This window comes from Schistocerca serialis, chromosome 3 (genome assembly GCF_023864345.2).
Source record: "Schistocerca serialis cubense isolate TAMUIC-IGC-003099 chromosome 3, iqSchSeri2.2, whole genome shotgun sequence".
NCBI classification, from domain to species: Eukaryota; Metazoa; Arthropoda; class Insecta; order Orthoptera; family Acrididae; genus Schistocerca; species Schistocerca serialis.
In genome coordinates, this window is record NC_064640.1 from 975,869,135 (window position 1) to 975,896,977 (window position 27,843).

Genomic DNA, 27,843 nt, shown 5'->3' on the forward strand with positions numbered 1-27,843 from the left:
TTCTTCAGAAAGTTTACTGGATTTGCACACACGTAATACCATAATGCTGCAATCCTTAGTCATGGCTTGTCATGATTTGTGTATTTAAGATTGGACGTCTCATATGACAAGAGCCATTTGGTTTTATTCAATGTACTTAATCTGCAGGCTATGTAATGAAGTTCTATCACACCTCCTGAAAAAAGACAATTTTAAAATTGTCAAAACCTAGGTCAAAAGATTCAAATAAACCTTTATTTGCGATTGGTGGCTGATTTTTTTCAACCTCTCCAAGCTTACTGTCATACAGTTGCTGAAGTTACAGCCACAATTAAGATTTTAAGTCCTGAAACCACAGAGTTGATATCGCATGTACCACTTCAATGCAACAATCTACAGCATGACAGTGATACGATAAGTAGATTTGACAACCCTCCTGCACATACCTATTAAAACATCATTTATTGTGCCAACTTCCATAAAAACTTCATTGAAATTGCCAATAGTGTCTCACACAGTCCCATATTGCTTCCTGGATACATACATATATCTGTTGTGTACATTTACCATTACTTCCAGTTTGTTCACTAAACAATGTGTAAAAAATTTTGGCGATTTTATTTTTTACTTTTAGTCTTTGTGGTCTCTAGATTTTATACAGAACTAGATCTGGCTCAAACTAACTGAACCATCTACAGTTGAATAAGTACACACAAGAAAGAAGACACACGGTTACATTACGACTCATGTTATTCAGTGAGGTAAATATCTGAAAACACAGTTCAGGACTTTCATAAAGCGCGCGCGCGTGCGCACACACACACCCACACACACACACACACACACACACACACACACACACACACACACACACACACACACACTGATGAGCCAAAATATTATGACCACCTCCTTAATAGCTTGTTTGTCCGTCTTTGGAAGGAAATACATAACTGAATCTACATATCAGGCATCCGACAGTTTGTTGGTAGGTTTGTGGAGGTATGTTGCATTAGATGTCAATGCACAGGTCATGCAATTTCCATAAATAATGGGCCATTGGTTTACGTACGTGGTGGTAACACCTGATAGCGACCCAGATGGGTTCCATGAGATTTACATCAGGTGAATTTGGTCACAGAGACATCAAGCGAGTTCACTATAATGCTCCTCAAGCCACTGTCATGCCATTCTGGCTCCAGGACACAGACAATTATACTGCTGAAAGAAGACTTCGTCATCACGGAAGACATCAAGCATGAAGGGAGACAGGCGGTTCATAGCTGTCGCCGAGACTTCAGTAACTACCATAGGTCCCATGCAAGCACATGATGATGATGATGATGATGATGATTTGAGGTGAGGGGCGCTCTCGACACCTTGGTCATCAGCACCCTGACAAAAAGTCAGCATGCAAATCTCATGAGGGGTTACGAAGGCTGTCCCCACATGCAGAGCAGATCATAATGTATTAAAGTCAGCCTCCCTTCTCTACAAATCCAGGGACGAGGCCTGGCAGTTCACAAAATTTCACCACCCTTATAACACTGGAATAAGTATCTGCGAGGATGGTGGACAGATCTCCATCGAGACTGAGGGCTGCCCTAATATCAGTATATAGGACACACATTACCACAATATGCTGAATGGAAAGTGGCACACTACATACTTCACAGAGTGGTGGATCCTCCCACCAGAAGAGGAAGCAATGTGTTAAAGGGCTATGTCCGATGTGCAGTCTGGTAAGCAGAACCTCCTTCCATCGGTGAGGCTGACATGAAGTCCACCACACATCTGTGGTCTATTTGAGTGACCGCAGTTTGTTTTCTGTCACCTGCAACCATTCAGTCTCCCACTGACATGCTGCATCTGTCAGAAAATGAGATGATGGTGTGCAACAGGATGGGACACTGATTGACAGTGCCATCCTGACATGCTTCCTTGGCAACTTTGTCGGCCATGTCATTGCCCTGTATCCTGTTGCGGCCAGGTAACCAGCAAAAGATCACCTTCTTGCCATGGTGTTGGAGCTGCTGTAAGGAGTCATGGGTGAGCTGAATCAGCTGGTCTATCCATTTGGTGAAGTCTGTGAACCCTCTCCAGTGCCACCAGAATGCCATAAAACTTTGCATTGTGATTTGTAAATTGTTCTGGGAGATGCACTTTAAAAAAAATTTATGGAAGTCGCGAATTCCCTCCAGGAAACCCTCTTCTGTTTTTTTATCACTCGCCTCACATGTGCTCTCGCAGATCTGAAAGCATAAAGGTTTCCTGTAGTTTGAAGTTCCATAGAGCTGTTCGTCTGGCCCTGATTGCCAATCGACAGTCGCCATTCCACCAAGGTACAGGCCGCCGTCTGAGGTGGTTCCTAGACTGGGGGATGGACTCTGCGGCAGCCTGTTGGATCTCACAAGTGATACGGGCCACTGTCTCCCGTGCACAATCCCTTTGTTCAAAACTAGCCTGTCAAATGTACTATAAACAATTTGCCCTTTGTATCATCCATCTGCATGGTCTCCTGTCAGCCACCATCCTAGTCTGCCGATGGATCCATACCAGTAAGTGGTCACTAGAATGGAAATCTGGAGTCGCTTCCCACTGAACTGAATCTGCAATAGCTGGGGAACAAAAACAAAGGTCAATGGCTGAAAAAGACCCTGTAGCTGTAGAAAAGTGTGTCATCTGACCCATGTTCAGATGGCAGATATTCTCAGAATGGATGAGTCGCTCGATCATCCGACCACTGGAGCAAGTGGCTGTTGAGTCCCACAGCACACTGTGTGCATTGAAGTATCCCACAAGGAGGAATGGGCATGGGAGCACCCAGAAGAATTCTGCCAGTATGTCTACATCTAAAGCATCATTAGGTGGATGGTACAAAGAACACACTGTGATATTAAAGAGTGTGAGAACTTTCACAGCGATTGCTTGCATGGTCATCGTAAGATGGACAGTGGAGGAGTGGCATCTGTCATCAGTGAAAACAGCCAATCCACCTTTAGCCCTGTCTCCAATAGTATCATCCTCCCTGTACGGGTGGTAGCCCCATAATGCACGTGTGTCGGTAACTTTAAGATGCATTTCTTGCAAGCAGATGCAGAATGGTTTCTCCTGGACCAGGAGCTGTAATTCTTCCAAATGTGAGCGACACCCATTTGAATTCCACTGCAATACAGAAGTCCCTGTGGAAGCCATTGTTTAGCAATGCTTGTTCTTTTCTTTCTCCTTCGGAGGTGATGATTGATCAGGGAAATCACAGGGAATGTTAGCCAGTTCCCGGCTCTCCAGTTCCTCTGATTGGAAGTCCATATCCTCAAGAGCACAGTTCCCACCAGAAAGGGAGAGAGCTCATCGATCCGAAGGTTTAATTACAGATTTCTTGAACTTGGAACTAGTTTTGGAAGAACATCTGTCTTTACCGATGGGAGGAGGTGGTTGCCTGGGTTGCGGGGACAGCTTAATTGGCTTCTGATGGTTGGTAGTGGTATGCGGCTTAGATGGTAAGTCCATTGCTGATGGCTTCCGAATGACTTCAGTTTCAAGTGAAGTGGTTCCCCCACAGGTACACCAACAAGTGCAGGTGTTCATACTCAAATCCGTGGTCTGAGTCTGTGCGACAGCACCACACTTAGCAATTGGCGTCTTAAAGGCTGATGCAAAAGAAGTAGCAAAAAAAACAGATGTTGCATAGCTTTGAAAGCTTTTTTAGCATCACCATAGTGTATGTGTCTCTTGACTTTCAACTCCTGAATTTTCCTTTCCTCACCGAAAACCTCACACTTTCTGAACCACACTGGGTGACCCCCAGAGCAGTTTACACATTGCAGAGGAAGTGTACAAGAATTACCCGATTCACGAGATGAGCCTCCACAATTGCCACATGTAGCCCTCCCATTACATCCCCTAGTGGTGTGGCCAAATCTTTGACATTTGTTGCATCACATTGGGTTCGGAACAAACGGGCGAACCTTAAGACGGATATAGTGTGCATGGACATGTTCAAGTAATTCTGGAGTACTAAACATTAGAATAAATGTTGCTGATTTTTTCCAGTTTACCATTGACTCTCCTCATAGAGTTCTGCACACGGCAGGCGGCTACACGGGTAGCAGGGGTTGTGTGGCATGGACTGGGCAGTTTTTTAGGTTAGATGGCCTCGGGCAAGTACAGAAAGAGCAACAGCCTCAAAGGGTGCGGGGCAAAGTCAGGACATGTGGGGACCAAGCAGCAATCGGTATTGTAATCGTAAACTGTCAAAGCTGTGTTGGTAAAGTACTGGAACTTCAAGCGCTGATAGAAAGCACTGAAGCTGAAATTGTTATAGGTAGGGAAAGCTGGCTGAAGTCAGAGATAAATTCTGCTGAAATTTTTACAAAGGCACAGACGATGTTTAGAAAGGATAGATTGCATGCGACTGGTGGTGGCATGTTTGTCACTGTTAGTAGTAGTTTATCCTGTAGTGAAATAGAAGTGGATAGTTCCTGTGAATTACTATGGGTGGAGGCTATACTCAACAACTGAGCTAGGTTAATAATTGGCTGCTTTTACTGAAATCCCAACTCAGCAGCATTAGTGGCAGAACAACTGAGAGAAAATCTGGAATACATTTCACATAAATTTCCTGAGCATGTTATAGTCTTAGGTGGAGATTTCAATTTACCAGATATAGACTGGGACACTCAGATGTTTAGGACAGGTGGTAGAGACAGAGCATCGAGTGACATTATACTGAGTGCACTATCCAAAAATTACCTCGAGCAATTAAACAGACAACTGACTCGTGGAGATAACATCTTGGACCTACTGATAAACAGACATGAACTTTTCGACTCTGCAAGCGCAGAACAGGGAATCAGTGATCATAAGGCCGTTGCAGCATCCCTGAATATGGAAGTAAATAGGAATATAAAAAAAAAGGAGGAAGGTATATCTGTTTAGCAAGAGTAATAGGAGGCAGATTTCAGACTATTTTTTATTTATCTATTTATTTATTGTTCCGTGGGACCAAATTAATGAGAAGTCTCCATGGTCATGGAACGAGTCAATACATGGAATTATAACACAATAGTAGAAACAGATAAAATGAAATATAAAAAAACATATCCAGGCGATAAGTCTTAAGTTTAAATAAAGAAAATCAGCAATGTAACACTGGAATTTGCTTAATTTTTTAGCTCTTCCAGGAGCTCCTCAACAGAATCGGAGGAGTGAGCCATGAGGAAACTCTTCAGTTTAGACTTAAAAGAGTTTGGGCTACTGCTAAGATTTTTGAGTTCTTGCGGTAGCCTATTGAAAATGGATGCAGCAGAATACTGCACTCCTTTCTGCACAAGAGTCAAGGAAGTGCATTCCACATGCAGATTTGATTTCTGCCTAGTATTAACCAACTGAAAGCTGCAAACTCTTGGGAATAGGTTAATATTGCTAACAGCAAACGACATTAAAGAAAATATATACTGTGAGGGCAATGTCAGAATTCCCAGACTATTGAATAGGGGTCGACAAGAGGTTCTCGAACTTACACCACATATAGCTCGAACAGCGCGTTTTTGAGCCAAAAATACCCTTTTTGAATCAGAAGAATTACCCCAAAAAATAATACCATGCGACATAAGTGTATGAAAATATGGGAAGTAGACTACTTTTCGTGTTGAACTGTCACATATTTCAGATACTGTTCTAATGGTAAATAAAGCAGCATTTAGTTTCTGAATAAGATCCTGGAAGTGGGCTTTCCACAACAGCTTACTATCTATCCGAACGCCTAGGAACTTGAACTGTTCCGTCTCGCTTATAATATGCCCATTCTGTCTGATCAAAATATCAATTCTTTTTGAATTGTAAGCTAGAAACTGTAAAAACTGAGTCTTACTGTGATTTAGCAGCAAATTATTTTCCACAAGCCACGAACTTATTTCATGAACAACATTATTTGATACTGTTTCAATATTACACACACGATCCTTCACTACCAAGCTGGTGTCATCAGCAAACAGAAATATTTTTGAATCACCTGTAATACTAGAAGGCATATCATTTATATAAATAAGAAACAGCAGTGGCCCCAGCATCGACCCTGGGGAACGCCCCACTTAACAGTGCCCCATTGGGACTGAACATCATTACCACTCTCAATATTGCGGAGAATTACCTTCTGCTTTCTGTTCTTAAAGTAAGAGGCGAACCAACTGTAAGCTACTCCCCTTACTCCATAATGGTCCAACTTCTGCAGTAATATTTTGTGGTCAACACAGTCAAAAGCCTTCGTTAAATCAAAGAAAACACCTAGCATTCGCAACGTTTTATTTAATCCATCCGAAACCTCACAGAGAAAAGAGAATATAGCATTTTCAGTTGTTAAACCGTTTCTAAAACCAAACTGTACATTTGACAGCAAATTATGTGAATTTAAATGCTCCAGTAACCTTGTATATACAACCTTCTCAATAACTTTAGCAAACACCGATGGCATAGATATAGGTCTAAAATTGTCAACATTATCCCTGTCTCCCTTTTTATAAAGTGGCTTCACTACCGAGTATTTTAATCGGTCAGGAAACCGACCACTCCTAAAGGAAAAGTTACAGATATGGCTAAGTACTGGGCTAACATACATAGAACAATACTTCAGTATTCTGCTAGATACCCCATCATATCCATGAGAGCTCTTGGTCTTTAGTGATTTAATTATTAACTCAATCTCCCTCTTGTCAGTATCATGGAGGAGCATTTCAGGTAACAGTCTCGGAACACTTTTTTCTAAGAGCGCTATGTGATGCCCTGTTGGGACTAGGTTTCTATTTAGTTCACCTGCTATATTCAGAAAGTGATTATTAAATATTGTACATATACGCGACTTATCAGTAACACGGACATTCCCACTACGCACTGATTCTATATCCTCGACCTGTCTCTGCAGACCAGCCACTTCCTTTACGACTGACCATATGCTTTTAATTTTATCCTGAGACTTAGCTATTCTATCTGCATACCACATACTTTTTGCCTTCCTAATAACTTTTTTAAGCACCTTACAATACTGTCTGTAATGGGCTGCTGCATTTAGATTGTGACTGTTTCTAACGTTTTGATATAATTGCCACTTTGTTCTACAAGATATTCTTATCCCTCTAGTCAGCCACCCAGGCTGCATGTTTGTGCTAGTACCCTGTTTTGAACCTTCTAACGGAAAGCAACTTTCAAAGAGCACGAGAAAAGTCTTGAGGAAATCATTATATTTATCGTCTACTGTATCAGCACTATAAACATCTTGCCACTCTTGTTCCTTGATAAGGTTTACAAAGGTCTCTACAGCAACTGGATCAGCTTTCCTAAACAGTTGATAACTATATTTAACATGTGTTGCAGCAAAAAAATCTTTTAGAGTTAAAATTTGTGCATCATGATCTGAAAGGCCATTCACCGTCTTGCCAACAGAATGCCCTTCTAGTAATGAGGAATGAACAAAAATGTTGTCTACGGTTGTTCTACTGTTCCCTTGCACTCTCGTTGGAAAGAATACAGTTTGCATAAGATTATACGAATTAAGGAGGTCTACCAGTATCCTTTTCCTTGCACAATCACTTATACAATTAATGTTGAAGTCACCACACATAACTAACTTTTTGTATTTCCTATAAAGTGAACCAAGAACCTCCTCTAGCTTTAGCAAAAATGTTGTGAAGTCGGAGTCTGGGGAGCCATAAATAACAACAGTTAGTAGTTTAGCTCCATTAAATTTAACCACACCCGCACAACATTCAAACACCTTTTCAGTGCAGTACTTTGAAACATCAATTGACTCAAATGGGATGCCATTTTTCACATACATGGCTACTCCCCCACACCACAAAGAGCTCCTAGAAAAGCTGCCAGCCAACCTGTACCCTGGTAAAGGAACCCTCTGAATTATCTCCTTATTTAAGAAGTGTTCAGATATACCAATAATTTCAGAGTCAACACCTATAAGCAGTTCACTACCTTTATCTCTAATACTTTGTATATTTTGATGAAATATACTAATTCCCTCATTACTCGGATACGTAAGCTTTGTAAAAAGTGTATCCTTTGTTAGACAGACTTCCCTTAAGCAGAAATACCTATCAGCTGACTTCAATCTAGAAAAGGTGCAGCTCTAACACCCACTACTGCAGGAATTTTCCCATGAGTGATCCCACCACCCCCACCTATGCTGTCACCTATAAGCTTTGCCAACCTCCCCTTCCCATACCTGTTGAGGTGCAGGCCATGTCTAGTGAAACCCGTCGTGCTGATAGACTCCACCGACACCACTGAAATGTGACTCATGCTTTCTGTCATCAGCGCACCCCCAAGTCTCATGTTATTACACCTGATGGCTGTATTAAGATGAGGCCGATCGTGATGCTGAAACAGTTCCACGAAATGCACATTCGTGTTGCCAGTCTGAGTGACTATCTTTTCCAGGTTACCATCTATGTCATACTCCCCATCCCTATCAATACTATTACCAGCCCCACCCACAATCACTACCTGATCCTCTTTAGTAAAATCCCTACATAACCCCCCCTATGTTAACAGTCACCTAAGCCAATCCTGCATTAGGCTTCACAATGCTGGTGACCTGGTACTCACTCCCCAACACTTCCTGCAACTGCTGGCCTACACCTCTACCTAACAGATCAAAACGAAAATTTCTGTTCCGACACTGACAATGTTGAGTGCTTATGGAAAAAGTTCAAGGCAATCGTAAAATGCATTTTAGACAGGTACGTGCTGAGTAAAACTGTGAGGGACAGGAAAAACCCACCGTGGTTCAACAACAAAGTTAGGAAACTACTGCGAAAGCAAAGAGAGCTTCACTGCAAATTTAAAGACAGCCAAAATCTCTCAGACAAACAGAAGCTAAATGATGTCAAAGTTAGCGTAAGGAGGGATATGCGTGAAGCGTTCAGTGAATTTGAAAGTAAAATTCTATGTACCGACTTGACAGGAAATCCTAGGAAATTCTGGTCTTACGTTAAATCAGTAAGTGGATCGAAACAGCTTATACAGACACTCTGGAATGATAATGGCATTGAAACAGAGGATGACATGCATAAAGCTGAAATACTAAACACCTTTTTCCAAAGCTGTTTCACAGAGGAAGATCGCACTGCAGTTCCTTCTCTAAATCCTCGCACGAACGGAAAAATGGCTGACATCAAAATAAGTGTCCAAGGAATAGAAAAGCAACTGAAATCACTCAACAGAGGAAAGTCCACTAGACCTGACGGGATACCAGTTTGATTCTACACAGAGTACACGAAAGAACTTGCCCCCCTTCTAACAGCCATGTACCGCAAGTCTCTAGAGGAACGGAAGGTTCCAAATGATTGGAAAAGAACACAGGTAGTTCCAGTTTTCAAGAAGGGTTGTCGAGCAGATGCGCAAAACTATAGGTCTATATCTCTGACATCAATCTGTTGTAGAATTTTAGAACATGTGTCTTGCTCGCATATCATGTCATTTCTGGAAACCCAGAATCTACTCTGTAGGAATCAACATGGATTCCGGAAACAGCAATCGTGTGAGACCCAACTCGCTTTATTTGTTCATGAGACCCAGAAAATATTAGGTACAGGCTCCCAAGTAGATGCCATTTTCCTTGACTTCCGGAAGGGGTTCGATATAGTTCCGCACTGCCACCTGATAAAGTAGGAGCCTACAGAATATCAAATGCAGGAAGATCTACAGCAGATAGGCACTTGGTGCAGGGAGTGGCAACTGACCCTTAACATAGACAAATGTATTGCAAATACATAGAAAGAAGGATCCTTTATTGTATGATTATATGATAGCAGAACAAATACTGGTAGCAGTTACTTCTGTAAAATATCTGGGAGTATGTGTACGGAACGATTTGAAGTGGAATGATCATATAAAATTAAATGTTGGTAAGGCGGGTGCCAGGTTGAGATTCATTGGGAGAGGCCTTAGAAAATGTAGTCCATCAACAAAGGAGGTGGTTTACAAAACACTCATTCGAACTATACTTGAGTATTGCTCATCAGTGTGGGATCCATACCACGTCGGGTTAACAGAGGAGATAGAGAAGATCCAAAGAAGACCGGCGCGTTTCATCACAGGGTTATTTGGTAAGCGAGATAGCGTTACGGAGATGTTTGGCAAACTCAAGTGGCAGACTCTGCAAGAGAGGTGCTCTGCATCGCGGTGTAGCTTGCTGTCCAGGTTTTGAGAGGGTGCGTTTCTGGGTGAAGTATCGAATATATTACTTCCCCCTACTTATACCTCCCAATGAGATCACAAATGTAAAATTAAAGAGATTCGAGTGCGCACGAAGGCTTTCCGGCAGTCGTTCTTCCCGCAAACCATATGCGACTGGAACAGGAAAGGGAGGTAATGACAGTGGCACGTAAAGTGCCCTCCACCACACACCGTTGGGTGACTTGCGGAGTATAAATTAAATGTAGATGTAGACGCCCATATTTTTCCATTCTTCACATAACTCCACATATAGTCCACCTCCATTATATCAGAGTGGGTAACCACACCCTTACTAAAGTTAAGGGTGTTATGCAACTCAGACTCGACTGGGTAGTCACCTAAGGCCTTACATACCAGTAGCTTAGATATTTGGGTTGCATTAGAAGTTTCAACTTCAAGTGTTCCATTACGAAATTATTTGACACTTTTGAGGGACCCAGCAATATCTTACAATGCCTTGAGAATGTAGAAAAGGGATACCTTCTCAAAGGTTCCCCCTATTCGTTTGATCATAATGAGAGTGTTATGGCACACTAATGCCCTGTTACTATGACTCTGAGACAACTTTTCACGAGGACTAACCAACCGAGCTCTCTTTGATGAGTGGGTGTAGGTACTACCTGACGGTACACCCATCCCATCAGGAGTAGTAGTTTGATGAGACTATTCCATACTGCTAGGGAAACAACCATCGACTCAGGTAGAGCCCTGCATGCCTGAGCAAGCCTTGTACAACTGGCAGGGTAAGGGGGGGGGGGGGGGGGGGGGGGCAGGCGCCCTAGTTGTTGCCCGCTAGAGACTGTTTTATCTCAACAGACATTTATCTCATCAGTACGTAGCCCACCTTGAGGTTGGGGATTTTCTATAGAGGTGTGTAGCTTCCTCACAATCCAGGCGGTAATGCCAAGACCCCCTTCTTCAAAACACATAACATTCCACAGCATTATACTGCTCCCAACAGATGTGTCCATAGTGTGCTGCACATTTCAAGCCACTGTTCACCTCAGTGACAGTATTTGTGGAGACGACCATCAACCTAGTGTAGCAAAAATGTGATTTACCCAAAGAGTTGACATATTTCCATTGCTTAGTGGTCAAATCCTGGTGGTCCCATGCCCACTGTAATCATAATTGACGATGCCATAGGGTGAACATGTGAATGTCTGCTGCAGAGCTCTATGTTCAACAATGTACGATGAACAGTGTGCTCTGAAACACTTGTGTGTGCACCAGCATTGTGCTCTTTCGGCAGAGCTGTCACAGGTCACTATCAATCCTACTTTACAGAGCATACAAGCCTCCGTACCCTACGTTCTGTGAAGAATCATGGATGTCCAACCATTCATTCAAGGCCTAGTGGTAGCTTCACAAGAGTGGATCTTTCCATAGATGCTCACGACAGTAGAACATGAACATTCGACTAGCTTCGCTATTTTCAAGATAATCATTCATTGGTTCTGCGTAATAATAACCTGACATATGTCAATGTCACTTATCCCCATGGATTTCCCTATTTGCAGCCCATATCTTTGCTACAGTGTTCCCTCACCTGTGTCTGCTCTGCTTACATACTTTTTTTACTGTGTCACATGCCCACAACGCCAGCAGGTGACATCCAATGTCGCGGTGGGCAGTGTCATAATGTTTTGACTCAGCAGTGTACTGTACAATGCCATTCATGTCTGGTACTAACAACAAAGTGGAGAGATGAAGAGGATTAGTGGTTAATGGCTTTTGTCAAAAAGAGGGCTTTGGGAATGGTGCAAAGGATTGGATTTCATAAATATGGGACAGGAAATTAGTTGTGGTCTTTCTAAACAAGCCATCCTGGGATCCACTTGAAGGGATTCTCAAGTTTTGGAATTTTAACCCACCTACTTTCAAATGCAAGTCCAGTGCTGTAACCACTATGTCATCTCTCTCAGAGCTATTACCTACTGTCTCATAGCTTACAGTCTTTTAATCTTATTCTCAAGCCAGTTTTTGTCTGTTATTCATTTATGGAAAACTCAAAGCAGAAAACAAATACTCTGTATTGTTACAACTATTCCCCTGGGCTCATTAGGAATTTTATCGCATAGGCCACACTAAACAGAAAAAGGAAATTTTATGTTATATTATGGTCCCTCAAAACCATTACAGGCTTGCTTGTATGTAGAATTTTAATAAATGTAAAGATTACACGTCAAGTTGCAGACAGGCACAACAAAAGACTGTTACACATTGAGCTTTCAGCCAAAGCCTTCTTCGGGGGGGGGGGGGGGGGGGGGGGGGGGGGGGGGGGAACATACTCACATCAACACCAGCAAGCACACCTCGAACACCAATGATTGCTATCTCTTGCTGCTCCTGCCAGAAAGGCCAAAGGCTTTGGCCAAAAGCTAATTGTGTAACAGTCTTTTTGTTGTGCCTGTCTGCAATTCAAATTTTCATCTTTACAATGCTCCTTTTTATAATATTGTTGATATTCCAAGGTGGACTTCCCACTGTTTGAATTTTAATAGTCTGTATTTAACATTTAACTTGTGTAATTTTATTATTACGTAGTACTTCAACAAGCTAGTTATAATGTTAGTTTCTGGTCTGAAATTTACAGCAACATAATCTCACTATTACATAATTCTAAAATAAGATGGCTTTAATATCCAGTATGAAGACTAGTTTCATACAGCTCTCCATACTAGCCCATTCTGTAAAAGTATCTTCACCCCTACTCTAATACTTCAACCAACCTCCACTTGAATTTGGTTCATATCCTCTTTGCTAGGCATTATAAGATATTCTGTTGCCCAAATTGCAACATTTGTCTACCACTTTTATTGCTTCATTTCCTAATTTAATTCCTTCAGCATCACCTGATTAAATATTAATTAAATTAGCTAGTTATAATGTAAGATTTTTGCATGAACTTAATTGTAACATAACACCATGAAATAAAAAAATAAATGGTTAGAAGTTGGAAATATTATGAACACGCAAAACAAACCTGACAATTGATGGATTGCAAGAATGGTTGAAAAGTGCCAGGGTGGGGTACAAGCCACCACCAAGGAAAACAGACTTTGCAGTTCCATCCTTATTCAAGATTATCTCTGATATTTCATGAGCATTAAACTGAAGCAATTCTAGGTGATGAAGCAGCAGACCTCCAATGAATGCTTCATTCTCAGTTAATTCGCCTTCAATTTTGTCCTCAGATGTGCTGGTTCCTGCATTGAATATTGAATTAAGTAATTTAATTTGTTACTACAGAAGTCAAAGGAACATAATTATCAAGATAGTGTTTCTACAGCATTTACAGTATAACATGTATTTGATTGTTTACTCTGTCACATTTCTTTTTTTTGTATACAGGTAACACACGGCACAAGAAGATTAATATTTCTTTAATTTTTTACTATTATTCTACTATATGGGGAATTTTTTTAATAGTTTTCTTCTTATGTTTTCCCTACAGTCAAGTATGAACATATACATAGGGTGCAACATTATGATGTGTAGTTTTACTTCAAAGCTGATATACAATCATACAGCTGACCTAGCTAGATGTGCATGCATGGAGTGTCCATCTGTATGTCGGTCACTTGTGCGAATTTAATAATAATAATAATGTTGGTTGGGGACTGACCGTGACAGCAAGCAGCATTTGTAATTTTGCAAAACACACAATTGAAGCATATCATAACTTAATGAAGGACTCTATACACTCTGGACACAATTATATACCACAATCAAAATCAGTGTGGGGCATATCACACATATTATAACTTGAAACATTTTTTTTTTAATATTATTATTGCAATGAGTTAATTTGTAAGTACAGGGTTATTACAAATGATTGAAGCGATTTCACAGCTCTACAACAACTTTATTATTTGAGATATTTTCACAATGCTTTGCACACACATACAAAAACTCAACAAGTTTTTTTAGGCATTCACAAATGTTCGATATGTGCCTCTTTAGTGATTTGGCACACATCAAGCCGATAATCAAGTTCCTCCCACACTCGGCGCAGCATGTCCCCATCAATGAGTTCGAAAGCATCGTTGATGCGAGCTCGCAGTTCTGGCACGTTTCTTGGTAGAGGAGGTTTAAACACTGAATCTTTCACATAACCCCACAGAAAGAAATCGCATGGGGTTAAATCGGGAGAGCGTGGAGGCCATGACATGAATTGCTGATCATGATCTCCACCACGACCGATCCATCGGTTTTCCAATCTCCTGTTTAAGAAATGCCGAACATCATGATGGAAGTGCGGTGGAGCACTATCCTGTTGAAAGATGAAGTTGGCGCTGTCGGTCTCCAGTTGTGGCATGAGCCAATTTTCCAGCATGTACAGATACACGTGTCCTGTAACGTTTTTTTCGCAGAAGAAAAAGGGCCCGTAAACTTTAAACCGTGAGATTGCACAAAACATGTTAACTTTTGGTGAATTGCGAATTTGCTGCAAGAATGCGTGAGGATTCTCTACCGCCCAGATTCGCACATTGTGTCTGTTCACTTCACCATTAAGAAAAAATGTTGCTTCATCACTGAAAACAAGTTTCGCACTGAACGCATCCTCTTCCATGAGCTGTTGCAACTGCGCCGAAAATTCAAAGCGTTTGACTTTGTCATCGGGTGTCAGGGCTTGTAGCAATTGTAAACGGTAAGGCTTCTGCTTTAGCCTTTTCCGTAAGATTTTCCAAACCATCGGATGTGGTACGTTTAGCTCCCTGCTTGCTTTATTTGTCGACTTCCGCGGGTTACGCGTGAAACTTGCCCGCACACGTTCAACCGTTTCTTCGCTCACTGCAGGCCGACCATTGATTTCCCCTTACAGAGGCATCCAGAAGCTTTAAACTGCGCATACCATCGCCAAATAGATTTAGCAGTTAGTGGATCTTTGTTGAACTTCGTCCTGAAGTGTCATTGCACTGTTATGACTGACTGATGTGAGTGCATTTCAAGCACGACATACGCTTTCTCGGCTCCTGTCGCCATTTTGTCTCACTGTGCTCTCGAGCGCTCTGGCGGCAGAAACCTGAAGTGCGGCTTCAGCCGAACAAAACTTTATGAGTTTTTCTACGTATCTGTAGTGTGTCATGACCATATGTCAATGAATGGAGCTACAGTAAATTTATGAAATCGCTTCAATCATTTGTAATAGCCCTGTGTATCTTCCTTTCTTAATGTAAAATCTACAAGACGTCTCTCTTAAGAGTGGTCAGGTGCATTTTCTCCTTTGTTTTGGCAGATATTTGCTATTTCATTTTTGTAATGTGTAGCCACTCATCTAATCTTACATGCAATGCCCAGTGTCAATGGGAAGCATCGGTTTGTTTCCCATTACAAATAAAATTATTTCTAAAGTGGAATTTTATGTACCTATTCAATGGAACATTCCCAAATTAGTCTAATACTACATTCCTTTTAACGATATCTGTTAATAGGGGTGTAAAACACAAAAAAGTACCAGTGCTCCAGCAGCAACTGAGCAGCACTGCTGCCTAGTGGCAGCAGTCACTGTGGGCCAGGGCAGTGTTGTCGCTGCTGAAGTACTGGTTATTCTTCATGTTTTACCATTCCTCTTAATGCAGACCGACAAAACATATCGTGCTGAATTAATTTGGGAACACTCTATTGAATGGGCGTAAAAAATCACATTTTGCTTGTAAAATGAAATAAACTGAGTTTCTGTCAACAACTGGTGTCACATAAAAGACATGATGATCAGTACTTGTTTTGGCTGACTTCAGCTACAAACTGCAGAAACAAAATAACAAATATGGGCTGAAACGCCAGAGAAAATATGCCTGACAACTCTTAGAAGTCACATCCTTAATAATTTACCTTTCTGCTAACACTGCCTATATTATCAAACGTATTTGCAACCAGCAAATCTGAAATATATCTGTCACACAGGGGCTGACAAACTAGTGGTTTGAGACAGTTATAAGACAATGCTTTCAGTACTGTAAGCCTCTAATTCATTTGTGTAGTAAAATAGATATTATAGTTCAAGGGTAGCTAATTCTGAAAATTGAACTTAGAAATTAAACCGACGCTTCCCATTGACACTGGGCATTCCATGTAAGATTAGATGAGTAGCTACACATTACAAAAACGAAATTGCAAATATGCATATGCAAATGCTCAAGACAGAATTCTGAAATGACTTATTTCAAATTCATAACTCACACTACGGCAAATTGGTTTCAAGTGCAATCAACCACTATGGTGTTAATGTAAAGTTGGCTTTCCAGTTAACCCTCGAGCGGGTGCGCCGTTTTCAATAACTTGAGCAGGCGCGTGGCACACTTTGTACATATGTGAAGAATAGACATCTCTACGTTACCAAGGTAAACATGTATGATCAAAATCACAATTAAATTTTTGTTTAATTAAACAACAATAAAATACATTTACATAACATGAGCTAGAGCACTATTTAATTAAGTAATAACGAAATAAACTTTCATTACATCACTCTGTTGCCTCAGACAGGCATTACCCCACAATAATGACTCACTCAAACCATTAAACAGTGCAGTTGCATCATCTTCCAGCCAACCACTTATTCAATTACTAATAATCTAGTAGACAAGTGCCTCATTGTGAGATTGTGCTGCTAGCTCTGGGTCGTTTTCTTGCATGAAATGTAAATTTTTTCTCCGCTAGGTGGCTGTTTATTTCATATTATGGCTGCTCACTTGGACATATGACAATGTAATTTATTACTGTGTTAGCTGAAGTAATAATGAAGGAATAGGTATGAGCTCAAAATTGTGAAACAACAATGGAACAGTGCAAAACAATTTTATTTGTGGTGGGCACACTTTATACATAGGCACTTGGGGGTTAGTCTTCAAACCTCTATGTATGTCTTAGTAGTGCATCTACATAGCCACCTGACACACTATGCAAGCCAGATAAAACAGGCCATTACACATTATGACTTAAATATTATTTGCACACAGAGTCTTCAATGCACCACCCCTCCCTCCCCCACACCTTTCAAAAAAGAAATAATCGAGAGGTGTTAAGATGGGCACCTGTGATAGTGTGATGACTAAATTACTGGTTTCCATCTCCTAAATTTGTGCACGGCATGCACCTAGCTGAAGCCCATGTTTAACAAGTGTAAGAGACTGCTGATGTTCTCTGTGCTGACCACTGCTTAATTAAAATAAATTATAGCTGCAATAAAATGTTTTCTCCTCCTTCCAACATTAGACTATATTTTTAAACTTGTCCATTACTATGCAATAATTATGCACCATTTCTAAATGATCAACTTGTCAGCACCAGGAATATTTTTTTAAAGACAGCTCAAGTGGGGTAAATACCAAAAAATATTCCTTGAGAAAGAGTCCAGTATAATGAGCTCTTTTCAAAGTTTACTTCACTATCCACGTACTGTATGGTTCACTACTCAATTTGTCTTTGGAGGTTTGCTCAGGTGGATTTTTAAAACACACCAATTTTCAGAGACACATCAGGTATGGTAGATCTGGGATACACACAACTCTGTACATTGTTGAGATTAATTATTAGGTGTATTAGAAACAACAACACCCTTCATGACAGAAGTTGGGTCTGTTGTGTGGGCGACTGAAAAGTTCCCAACGGAAATGCCGAATCTCATCCTCGGTATGGGCAGTGGTGTGTGGACTGTGTTGTCATGGAATAGGACTACACAGAATTACAGTTTTCTGCATCATCAACTTTGGATACACTGTCGCATGTTGGTATGAATTTTGCAGTACATGTTAGCTGTAATTGTTGACCCATTGTTGTTGTTGTGGTCTTCAGTCCTAAGACTGGTTTGCTGCAGCTCCCCACAGTACTCTAGCCTGTGCAAGCCTCTTCATCTCCAAATAACTACTGCAATCAACATCCTTTGGATGTACCTACCATATTTTTGCCACCAACAGTTCCCTCCAATACTAAGTTGGTGATCCGTTGACATCTCAGAAAGTGTCCTACCAATCGATCCCTTCTTTTAGACAAGTTATGCCAGAACTTTCTTTTCTCCCCACTTCTATTCAGCATTTCCTAATTAGTTACACAATTTACCCATCTAATCTTCGGCATTCTTCTGTAGCACCACATTTCAAAAGCTTTTATTTTCTTCTTATTCAAATTGTTTATCGTCCACATTTCATTTCCATACAACGCCTTCAGAAAAGACATCCAAACACTTAAATCTATATTCAATGTTAAATTTCTCTTCTTCAGAAATGGTTTTCTTGCCATTGCCTCTTTACTTTGGCCATCGTCAGTTATTTTACTGTTCAAATACCAAAACTCATCTACTGCTTTTAGTGTCTCATTTCCTAACCCGATTCCCTCAGCATCACGTGATTTAATTCAACCGCAATCCATTATCCTTGTTTTGCTTTTGTTAATGTTCATCTTATATTCTCCTCTCAAGACTCACGTTCACTGAAATCAACCAAAAGAATATAACTTTCACCCCCAGAGATGGTAGTAATAATTGATGGGCCCAGTGGAAAAGGGGCACATGCCACCACAGTATGTTGTGTCAGGAAATGGGAATTAAGGAAATATGATTTTGTATAGTAATGTGAACTCCTGCTGTGATACCAATAGTTGTTACAGTAACTAGATGGTGTGTTGCAGATACTGTTAAATATTAGGCCACTTTATTACCATTTAAAGTACAGAAAATGAAATCCTTGACATGTAGATACATTACATAGCATGTCATTAATAGTCAAACTCCTCATCAATGTTTTCCTGTTCCACTGTATTGTCACTACCAACACTTATCAATGACTGATAAAAACTTGTATATATTGGAGGCACAAACTGCAGTAAACTTTGAAGGTCTTTGAATTTTGCTACCTTAATTTGATGTCCATTTGGATACTTAGGAATTAACGGGCAGTCTACAAGCTCATAAATCATCCACGACACTTCTGTTGCTCTTTCTTATAGGTTCATCCCATTTTGCTGGAGTGTACACAGCCTGTGTCTTTCTTTTCAGCTCCAAAATCCCTGTCACATGGCATGAACACGTGACCTGGGAGGAGAAATTTGTGCTCAACAAAATCAAAACATTTTTCATCTAGGAGGTACAACCACAGACCTGCGATAATATAGTTTTTATTTTGTCCAACACACAAATCAGAATAAATGACAAGCCTCTGATGACGCTCTTCCTTCACCATGTCTAAAGCCTTTAAAATGCTGCCAGCTACTTCATCGGCACCTCTAGATACAACATTCTCGGACCAGGAGTTTCAGTTCCTTCACATGAGTCCTGAACCCATTCATGTTCCATTGTAGTACGGAAGCAATGTCATCGGTGCAGTTTTAATTTACCCCTATCTTTGCACCAGGGAGGTGAAGCACTTTAAGAGCGAGGGGGAGTGGCGGGGCTGCCTGGATCCAAGGTATCTAACTCCATGATATCTTTCTTATCAGTCAGACAGGAAAGAATGACCCAAATGTTGTGAGCCTTTCCTTGCACCCTGTCCCTTCGAGGATGAGGGGGAAAAGGAGTGATGGGAGGCACTCCCATTTTCTTCTACCTTCCAAACGCTCGCTGCAGAACTGTTGTTGACCTTTCCTGGTGTGGCTGCCTGGATTGCTTTGTCCTTACTCTTTTTCCCTTGACATGTACATGTGCAAGTACAGGTGCTTGTGGTGGATATAGGCACACTAGTCATCGTCTGCATTGAAGCGTCCGCCTTGGGAATAGGTTTCTGCATCATGGAGGAATACGAGGTGGCAAAGACGGGGTTTCGTCACCTTATATTCTTTTATGGCTTTGGCATATGGGATCTGATTGGTCACTTATCTTCTGTATTTCGCGTTCTTCAGCAAAAACAGGGCATTCTCGGCTCCAGACTGTGTGGCTCCCAGACCAGCTGATGCAGATCACCGGAGAAGGGCAGTCAGTCCCATGTCATGAGCAGCTCTTCTGCAGTTCCTGCAGATCGCTTCACCTCCACAACTCATGGTTGTATGGCCAAAATGCTGGCATTTATAACGCCACGTAGGGTTTGGAATGTCAGGACAAACATTAAGTCGAAGGAACCCCGCCATAAGATGTTCATGCAGTGTCGGAGAATTGAATGTGACAATGAAAGTGGAAGTCTTTTCAGTTGCTCCATTATTCCTGCGGGTTCGTTGCCCCACATCGACTATTCCCTGGGATGCCCATTCTTGCTTCAGTTCTGCTATGTCCATGTCCATTATATCTAGGCATGTGACAATGCCCTTACTTGAGTTGAGAGAGCTGTGCATCTCAACAATGATATCATAGTCACCCAGTTTCTGCAGTTTCTTAATAAGGTCTACCTGCTTTGACCTGTTAGTTTCGACCAACAATGAGCCATTACACAATCGTTCTACAGATTTTAATGTTCCAGCAAGGCCTTCCAAAGCCTTATGGATATAGGAGGAGACACTTTTTCGAATGTCCCCTTCTTCTTCTTCATCACCAGAAACACATTGTTATTCATGACTCCATGAGCCCTGTTACTGCATTCCAAAGTATTCGTATTGTCAGGAGGACTAGCCTCTCGCACTCTTTTAAATGAATTGGTGCGAATACTCCCAGGTGGTACACCCTTCCCACTGGGAGGAGAAGAAGATGATTTTGAGGGTTCCATCTTGGTCCCACGAGCAACTAGGGAAATAAGGGTCCACTCAGACAGAGCCCCGCGAGCCTGAGTAAACCTTATACAACTGATATGCGGCAGATTCCCCAGAGGTGGCCCGCTAACAGCTGTTCCACCTCAACAACCATGCATCCCATCATTGCGCAGCACACCTCGAGATTGAGGTATTTTTTTTACAGAGGTTTATCCCGTCCTTGCGATCCGGGTGGTCAAGCCAAGATCCCCGTTCCCTGAGACACACAACATCCCACTGCTGCATGATGCAGTGGTCACTGAAGCATGCCCAGAGCTTATGGTGACAGAGGATTGGCGGCGCTTACCAATCCCCAGCTCAGGAAACCCGGAGTCGCCAAGCCCATAGCCGGCAAGTAAATGCTGAGCCCCTGAGGGCACACTCACTGTAAAGTTGTCACAAGTGAGCCTTCACTCCCAAAAGACTATTCACAGCATCCATTACTTGAAGTTGTGAGGTCATGCCGTCAGGAATTATTACCAGGTCTGTGTTGTTCTTTGCTTTCAGCTCCCTCTAGCTGAATCGGCAGAAACCATGCAACTTTGGATTAACACTGTAGCCAACTATGAAAATTAATAGTGCTCTAGAATAGTAGCAGCTTTAGCACCATTGTTGTAGATCATGTTTCATAAGTCGTGCTGTGTTTCAAGAGTTCTGTGTGCACACACTTTTTGCTAGAATTAATTTGCCTCACGGGGGTAAAGTCTAAATCACAGCCTCTGGTAGTCACGGCAGTGGGTCTCTAATGCTCACAGGTTAGCAATGCATCAGCTATGTGTAGCTCATGGGGTGATAGTTCCACCTAACCAGTGGCAAGAAAATGGTTAATGTATTTCTACATACAAGCAACAATGAAATTTATAATCTTGGTAGTCATAAATATTTGGCTGTTCCCTCCAAAAATGTTGTGATTTCCAAGGCTGTGGTTGCAGTGGGCCTGGGAACACAGCTGTTTTCTCCTAACAGATAGCGGATTTCACATTTATATAGATGTGAGAATGTGGCAATATTCCTTCGTCTCTTGCTTCCAAACATGTAATCTGCCCACAACTCTCTCATTGGCTGCATAAAACTGGCAGCTGACACAACCCCTTTAATTCCTATTGTTCCTATTTGAGAGCACTGGATCAGTGCTGCACGAAATGTGTAAGTATGCTACTAGCATCTAGATAGACTTTTACCACCTCCAGCAGAAATTTATACTATTGTTGAGTACTGACCAATTTTAAAATCAGCCCAGTTACAACTAAAAATGTGATACGGCAAACTGCAGTTTAATCATGGTAGGTGTTCATAAAAAGCCAAGGTCCATTGTATACATTCCTACTGTTAGCAGCACAATGAAATTTGCTGCCCATTCACCAATCCCTCCCATTTCAAGTTCTTCAAAATAAATCAGCATGTGACCTCAATTTACATCTGTAAATGTAAGACAACTCATATAATAATCTATTACCCAATTTAAAAACACTGACCACAGCAGTAATAGATTTATCTGTGAATATAAGATGACTGCACCTTTCAAATGACAAATTTAGGAAAATATTCCTCATCTTTTAATCAGATAAATACAGTAATTCTCCTGAAGACCTACATATGTATGATTAGCTGGTTAATTTTTTGGGCATTCATTGGAAAAATGATTAAATTTTGATACCACTGTGGCAACATTGTAAGAAATATGAAATAATTCTGAAAATTCAGGCAACTGTGGTTCGAGTGACGATAGTATTGGCAGTATGAGCCCTGAACAAGAATACCTTAGTAGTCCTACAAAACCATGTGCCCCAATAGCTTTCACTGACAAGGGAAACACTGACTTTATGGCCACACAAAGAAGGGGGAAAAGTTTAAGCAGTGTATGAAGTCAGTTGTGCTTCGTAAAATCTGAATGTGAGTTGTATAAATATAAGAAAGAATTAGACAAAGAAAGAATACACACCAAATGAATTGTATATGAGACAATGTATCATTACCAAAAGAGATGTATGAGGCCAGACCCCCTGAGATGCAAGTGAGATGAACATTGCTGGTTTACAGACTTAGTTGATCTGGTTCAGAAAGTGAGGGGGGTTGGGTTGGGTTGTTTGGGGAAGGAGACCAGACAGCGAGGTCATCGGTCTCATCGAATTAGGGAAGGATGGGGAAGGAAGTCAGCCGTGCCCTTTCAAAGGAACCATCCCGGCATTTACCTGGAGCGCTTTAGGGAAATCACGGAAAACCTAAATCAGGATGGCCGGACGCGGGATTGAACCGTCGTCCTCCCGAATGCGAGTCCAATGTCTAACCACTGCGCCACCTCGCTCGGTCAGAAAGAGAGGGAAGCCATACAATTACAAAATTTACTTCAAATAAATGTGCAAAGCAGCTAGTATTAATAGGTAATACTGTAGATAAATTCACACTTGATGTGAAGATGGAGCTTCCTGTTATCCATGCAACTGCTGTGTTTAACACTGATCACTTAGGTACTATGAAAAAACTGAGCGCAAACTGCACGAGTGTGCGTGTATGTGTGTGGTAGAGAGAAAGAACTGGCTGTGCAATTTATGACTGTAGTGACATTAGTACACAATAATGTCAGTGACAAGTATGTGTGGATTATTACTGCCATATCTTAATAACTTTCTTCATGAACCTCAAGGGAAATTAGGGCAAAAAATTAAAAAGGGGCTCTTTATTTGAAAAAATATTTTAATTAACATATCCAAATCAGGAAAAATGAGAAAGAGCGATATGCATTCCCCCCAAGACCAACTAATGTGATTATGAAACTGTCTAACAATATAATTTCTGAGACCTCTTCGAATTATTATAAAATGATCAAGTGTATGTACTGTTTGATTTCAACAATTTCAATTCCCAATTGAAGCGATAAAAGGCATCCATAATGTGAAGTCAAAACCTAGTGTGACTTTGTTCTCTTTTAGGTGCCTTTGTAATAATTACACGTGCAAATGTTTAGCTGTCTATATGAACTGGAAGTGTACAAAAAAATAATGATGTATGATATTTTTGGTATGTTAAAACTTCAACAGTTTTTTTTTTAATACTTGTAGTCCATGCTAGCAGTTACAATGTTGACATTGCATTTCTTTTAGTGTCTTCTCCCTGTGTAAAAAGTTTCATGACATCCTACAAAATGTCAGACCACTTTCCTGCGAGTTAAATTCCAAACCTCTTTAAAATGTCTTATAAAGTTAGAGCATGTGCCACTGTTGACTGTGTGATTCATATGGCAGAATGAGAGCATTTAGCGTAGCAGCCTCTTTGGTGCCATTTGAGAAAAGTAGGCTATGCTTCAGCATTAGGTGCCATCATCTCCCAGTAAGCTGTAGATATGAAAAATACTGCTCACATTATTCATTTCTATTGGAAGCATGCTGGAAACAGACGCTGTAGATTAATGTACATTAGCGAAGGCAGGGTAATGGATGTATAGATTGGCTTTCCGACTTCATCTCATGGATGTTAAACATGATTCTAAACAAATTCCTAACATTCTCCCAAATTCCAACAGGCAGCACATGCAGTGGAACGTAATCATAGAATTCTGGGTCTGTTTAACTGTGGTCTACATATCTTTCACACTGTTCAAAAAATGGTTCAAATGGCTCTGAGCACTATGGGACTCAACTTCTGAGGTCATTAGTCCCCTAGAACTTAGAACTAGTTGAACCTAACTAACCTAAGGACATCACACACATCCAAGCCCGAGGCAGGATTCGAACCTGCGACTGTAGCAGTCTCGCAGTTCCAGACTGCGGCGCCTAGAGCTGCACGGCCACTTCGGCCGGCTTTCACACTGTTCTAATGACTTTTTTCTCAACTATGGATTTTGTCCTTTATAATAAATAGAATGAAAATAGACAAATATACTACAATTCATTGATCAATTCTCCAAACAGCCAAGAGATGTGTCAAGACATGGTATGCAAAATTGATGATGGTAAAAACTTCACACATTTAAAAACTATTACTGGTAACTGAAAGTTTTATTAGTGTAATTGTCATTTTCAAAACACACTAGTTAGCTCCTTTTTCTCTTAAGGCATGTAGACAAATAGAGTAAGAGTTGAAATATTTCTTGCCATCAGCTAAATTACAACTTTTTTATCCTCAACAATCTACAAAAATGTCTTACTCAAAATGACAGCTGTCTTCAAACTAACAAAGAAAGTGACATGAAAAATGAAAACAGAACAGCAAGCCTTGAAGGCTAGTGAATTCTACTCCACAAGGTAATAAAACTTTCAGTATTCATGTTTCAAACCCCAAATGTACTTTCAACTAACCAGAGCACTCAAAATAGTCTGTCATTTTTAAACATCGCAGAAGCAGCACAGCCATACTGGTACGAAGTAACAGGTCTACTACTCCTCTCTGCTGTGAATGTGTAACTAAATTGTAGACAGCCTTGTAATCAGAGCTGCAATATTGCTCACCTTCCTGACCCTGAAACACAAAACATACATACTTACATTGTAATGCAAGATTTTTGTTTCATACATAAACATTAAAAACAAAAAATACCTTTGTTAAGCTGTCTTTCAAACCCAAGAAATATTGCAGTCCTTTCTGTGATATTATTCGTAAAGCCATCAGGCACGTAACAGATGCACCTGAATCCCACAGTATTTGCAATATTCCACATTCCATTTTATGATGGGATTCTAGAGCCCTGTCTCTGCAAAAATTACTACAAAAAGCAATGGCACTACAATTTGGGCAGGGCACAGGATATGAAAACCTGAAAAAAGAACAAGAGCACAAAGAATCAAAATTATTTTAAACTGTAAATTTCAACTGCAGACAGACTTGCACAATGGGGTCTACAACTATAGCATTTATCAAAGAAAAATTTAATAGGTGCTTCATTAACAAATTTGTGGAGAACTTTTAATCTTATTCACTCAGATGTAATACATTTAATTTACACAAGAAGCCCAATTAATAGCACAAAGTCTACTGCAAATACACAAAGACTGTCTGTATTACAGCACAGAAATTTTGTATAGATCTTCCAAACATGAACATTTAAAGATTATTTTTATGTTATATCATTTTATACAATTACCAAGCAATGCTAATATTACAAGTATCACTGAACAACAGTGAAAGCATATGCAGAAGTTGGCATGTTTTCTTCCTTATTTGATGGTCTACATATAGATTAGTAATGAAATAAACAAGCCTCTTGTTTCAGTAATATTGTAATACAAATTAGAACAATGCACACAGTTTTTGCAATGATTCATGCTGCAACATGGCAAAATGCAAAACACACAAGTTGAATGTTAATGGATACTCGAGTCCTACAACCTGGTACAGACAGTGTAGTTTGCAACTAGAGTACAGGGAAACAGCAGCACAGTCATAAATAATAGTTTTATGTATTGTTCTCTTGTTGAAGAGTATCATGTGAATACAACTGTAGGGGTCTGTGGTAGAAAGTACTAATCCTCAGTTTAGTAAAGACTGGTCTGATCACACTATCTATTGTGCTTTTGAGTACACTATGTTGGTAACAAGTAGTTCCATTTGTACCACTAGATAAAGCTGTCTACTAGATATTGTTTTGTCTAAATGTATGTTCTTGTCTTTGAATTTAATAAAACTTAAAACATTCAATGACACAGAATGACTCTCTCATGGGTTAGCACTTCCTTTCACCAACCCCTCCAATTAGTAATGGCCTGCCAGATAATGAAGCACAGATATTTACACTGAAAGGAATCAAGGAAGAGCCATGCTCCAAGGCTGTATACAAAACATTCAGATATATGGATCCACATGCAATGCAGACATCTAATACCAATCTCAAAAAACACTCTTGAGAAAAAGTCTACAGTAGAGACAACATGGGTGATGAACATACAACATTTTTATAGCAATTTATCACTTTTTTCAACAGACATTCATTAAAATATTGCAAGCAAAACAGGAGAATATGCAACCAGTTTTGATAAATAATGGGATCAGAATGTCGTATAGGAGGCTGCAGGATCTGTCTCTTAAAGTTAAGAATTATCACAGCTCAGTCACAGAATCTAAAGACAGATAACACTGCAAAATGCTATGGAATGATATCAAAAAGGTTAAAACAATGCATTATACATAAAGGATAGGCAGCTTTTAGACAGAAATTAAAAACTAACTGATATGTTGTGAAAGCAGTATCGGGGTAGAAGGTACATACTCAACATTTTACATCTCTCTGGTGGAAGAATGAAATTGTTAAGTGGCTCACCCTGGTCCTGCAAAATATTTAACAACCACTGCTTGTCAATAAACAATGTTTTATCGGTACTGGCAAGAATGTGCAACTTTTACAAGGAACAAAAGGAAGATTAGGGTTTAACATCCCATTTATCATGAGATCGTCAGAGATGGAGGAAATAGGCCATTTCCTCCTCAAAGGAACAATCTCAAAATTTGCCTTAACCAATTTAGGGAAACCACGAGAAACCTAAATCTGGACAATCATAAAGGGTTTTTAACCACTTTCCTCCAAAATGTGAATCCAGTGACTTACTACTAAGCCATCTCATTCAATAACTTTTAAAAGCTGATGTTCCATGATAATTATGACATGCACCTACAGCAAAAAGAGCAAGGAGGAGATGGAATAAATTATTACATCACTGAAGAATAAAGAGTCAAATGGGTATGATGAAAAATGAATTAAGTCTAAGATAAGTACACTATACATCACCGCTGTACTCACTCATGTATGCAATGTGTCTTTCTCAGATGTAGTCACTTTACAAAAAAATTAAAATGCCTGTTAATGAAACCACTTTATAAAAGGGGACCAATACACACAACATTGGCAATTACAGGCCCATTTCCTTACTAACAGCTTTTTCTGAGATTTTTCAAAAGGTAATGATTAACACATCTCAGCATATACAGTTTGTGAGACTGGCAGTTTTGCATAAGGAAAATGCAATTTATTCTGGCACT

General features: G+C 40.4%; 1 protein-coding gene across 1 annotated transcript in view; it reads right to left on the reverse strand.

Moving 5' to 3' along the window:
• Positions 1 to 27,843, reverse strand: part of LOC126471411 (SET and MYND domain-containing protein 4-like) — a 134,423-nt gene that overhangs the window by 54,203 nt on the left and 52,377 nt on the right. The window contains exons 5-7 of the mRNA XM_050099544.1: positions 25,411 to 25,627; positions 25,173 to 25,332; positions 13,211 to 13,433 (exon numbers count right to left, since the gene is read on the reverse strand). Coding sequence (XP_049955501.1) covers positions 13,211 to 13,433; positions 25,173 to 25,332; positions 25,411 to 25,627 — 600 coding nt within the window. The remainder of the gene's footprint in view (positions 1 to 13,210; positions 13,434 to 25,172; positions 25,333 to 25,410; positions 25,628 to 27,843) is intronic.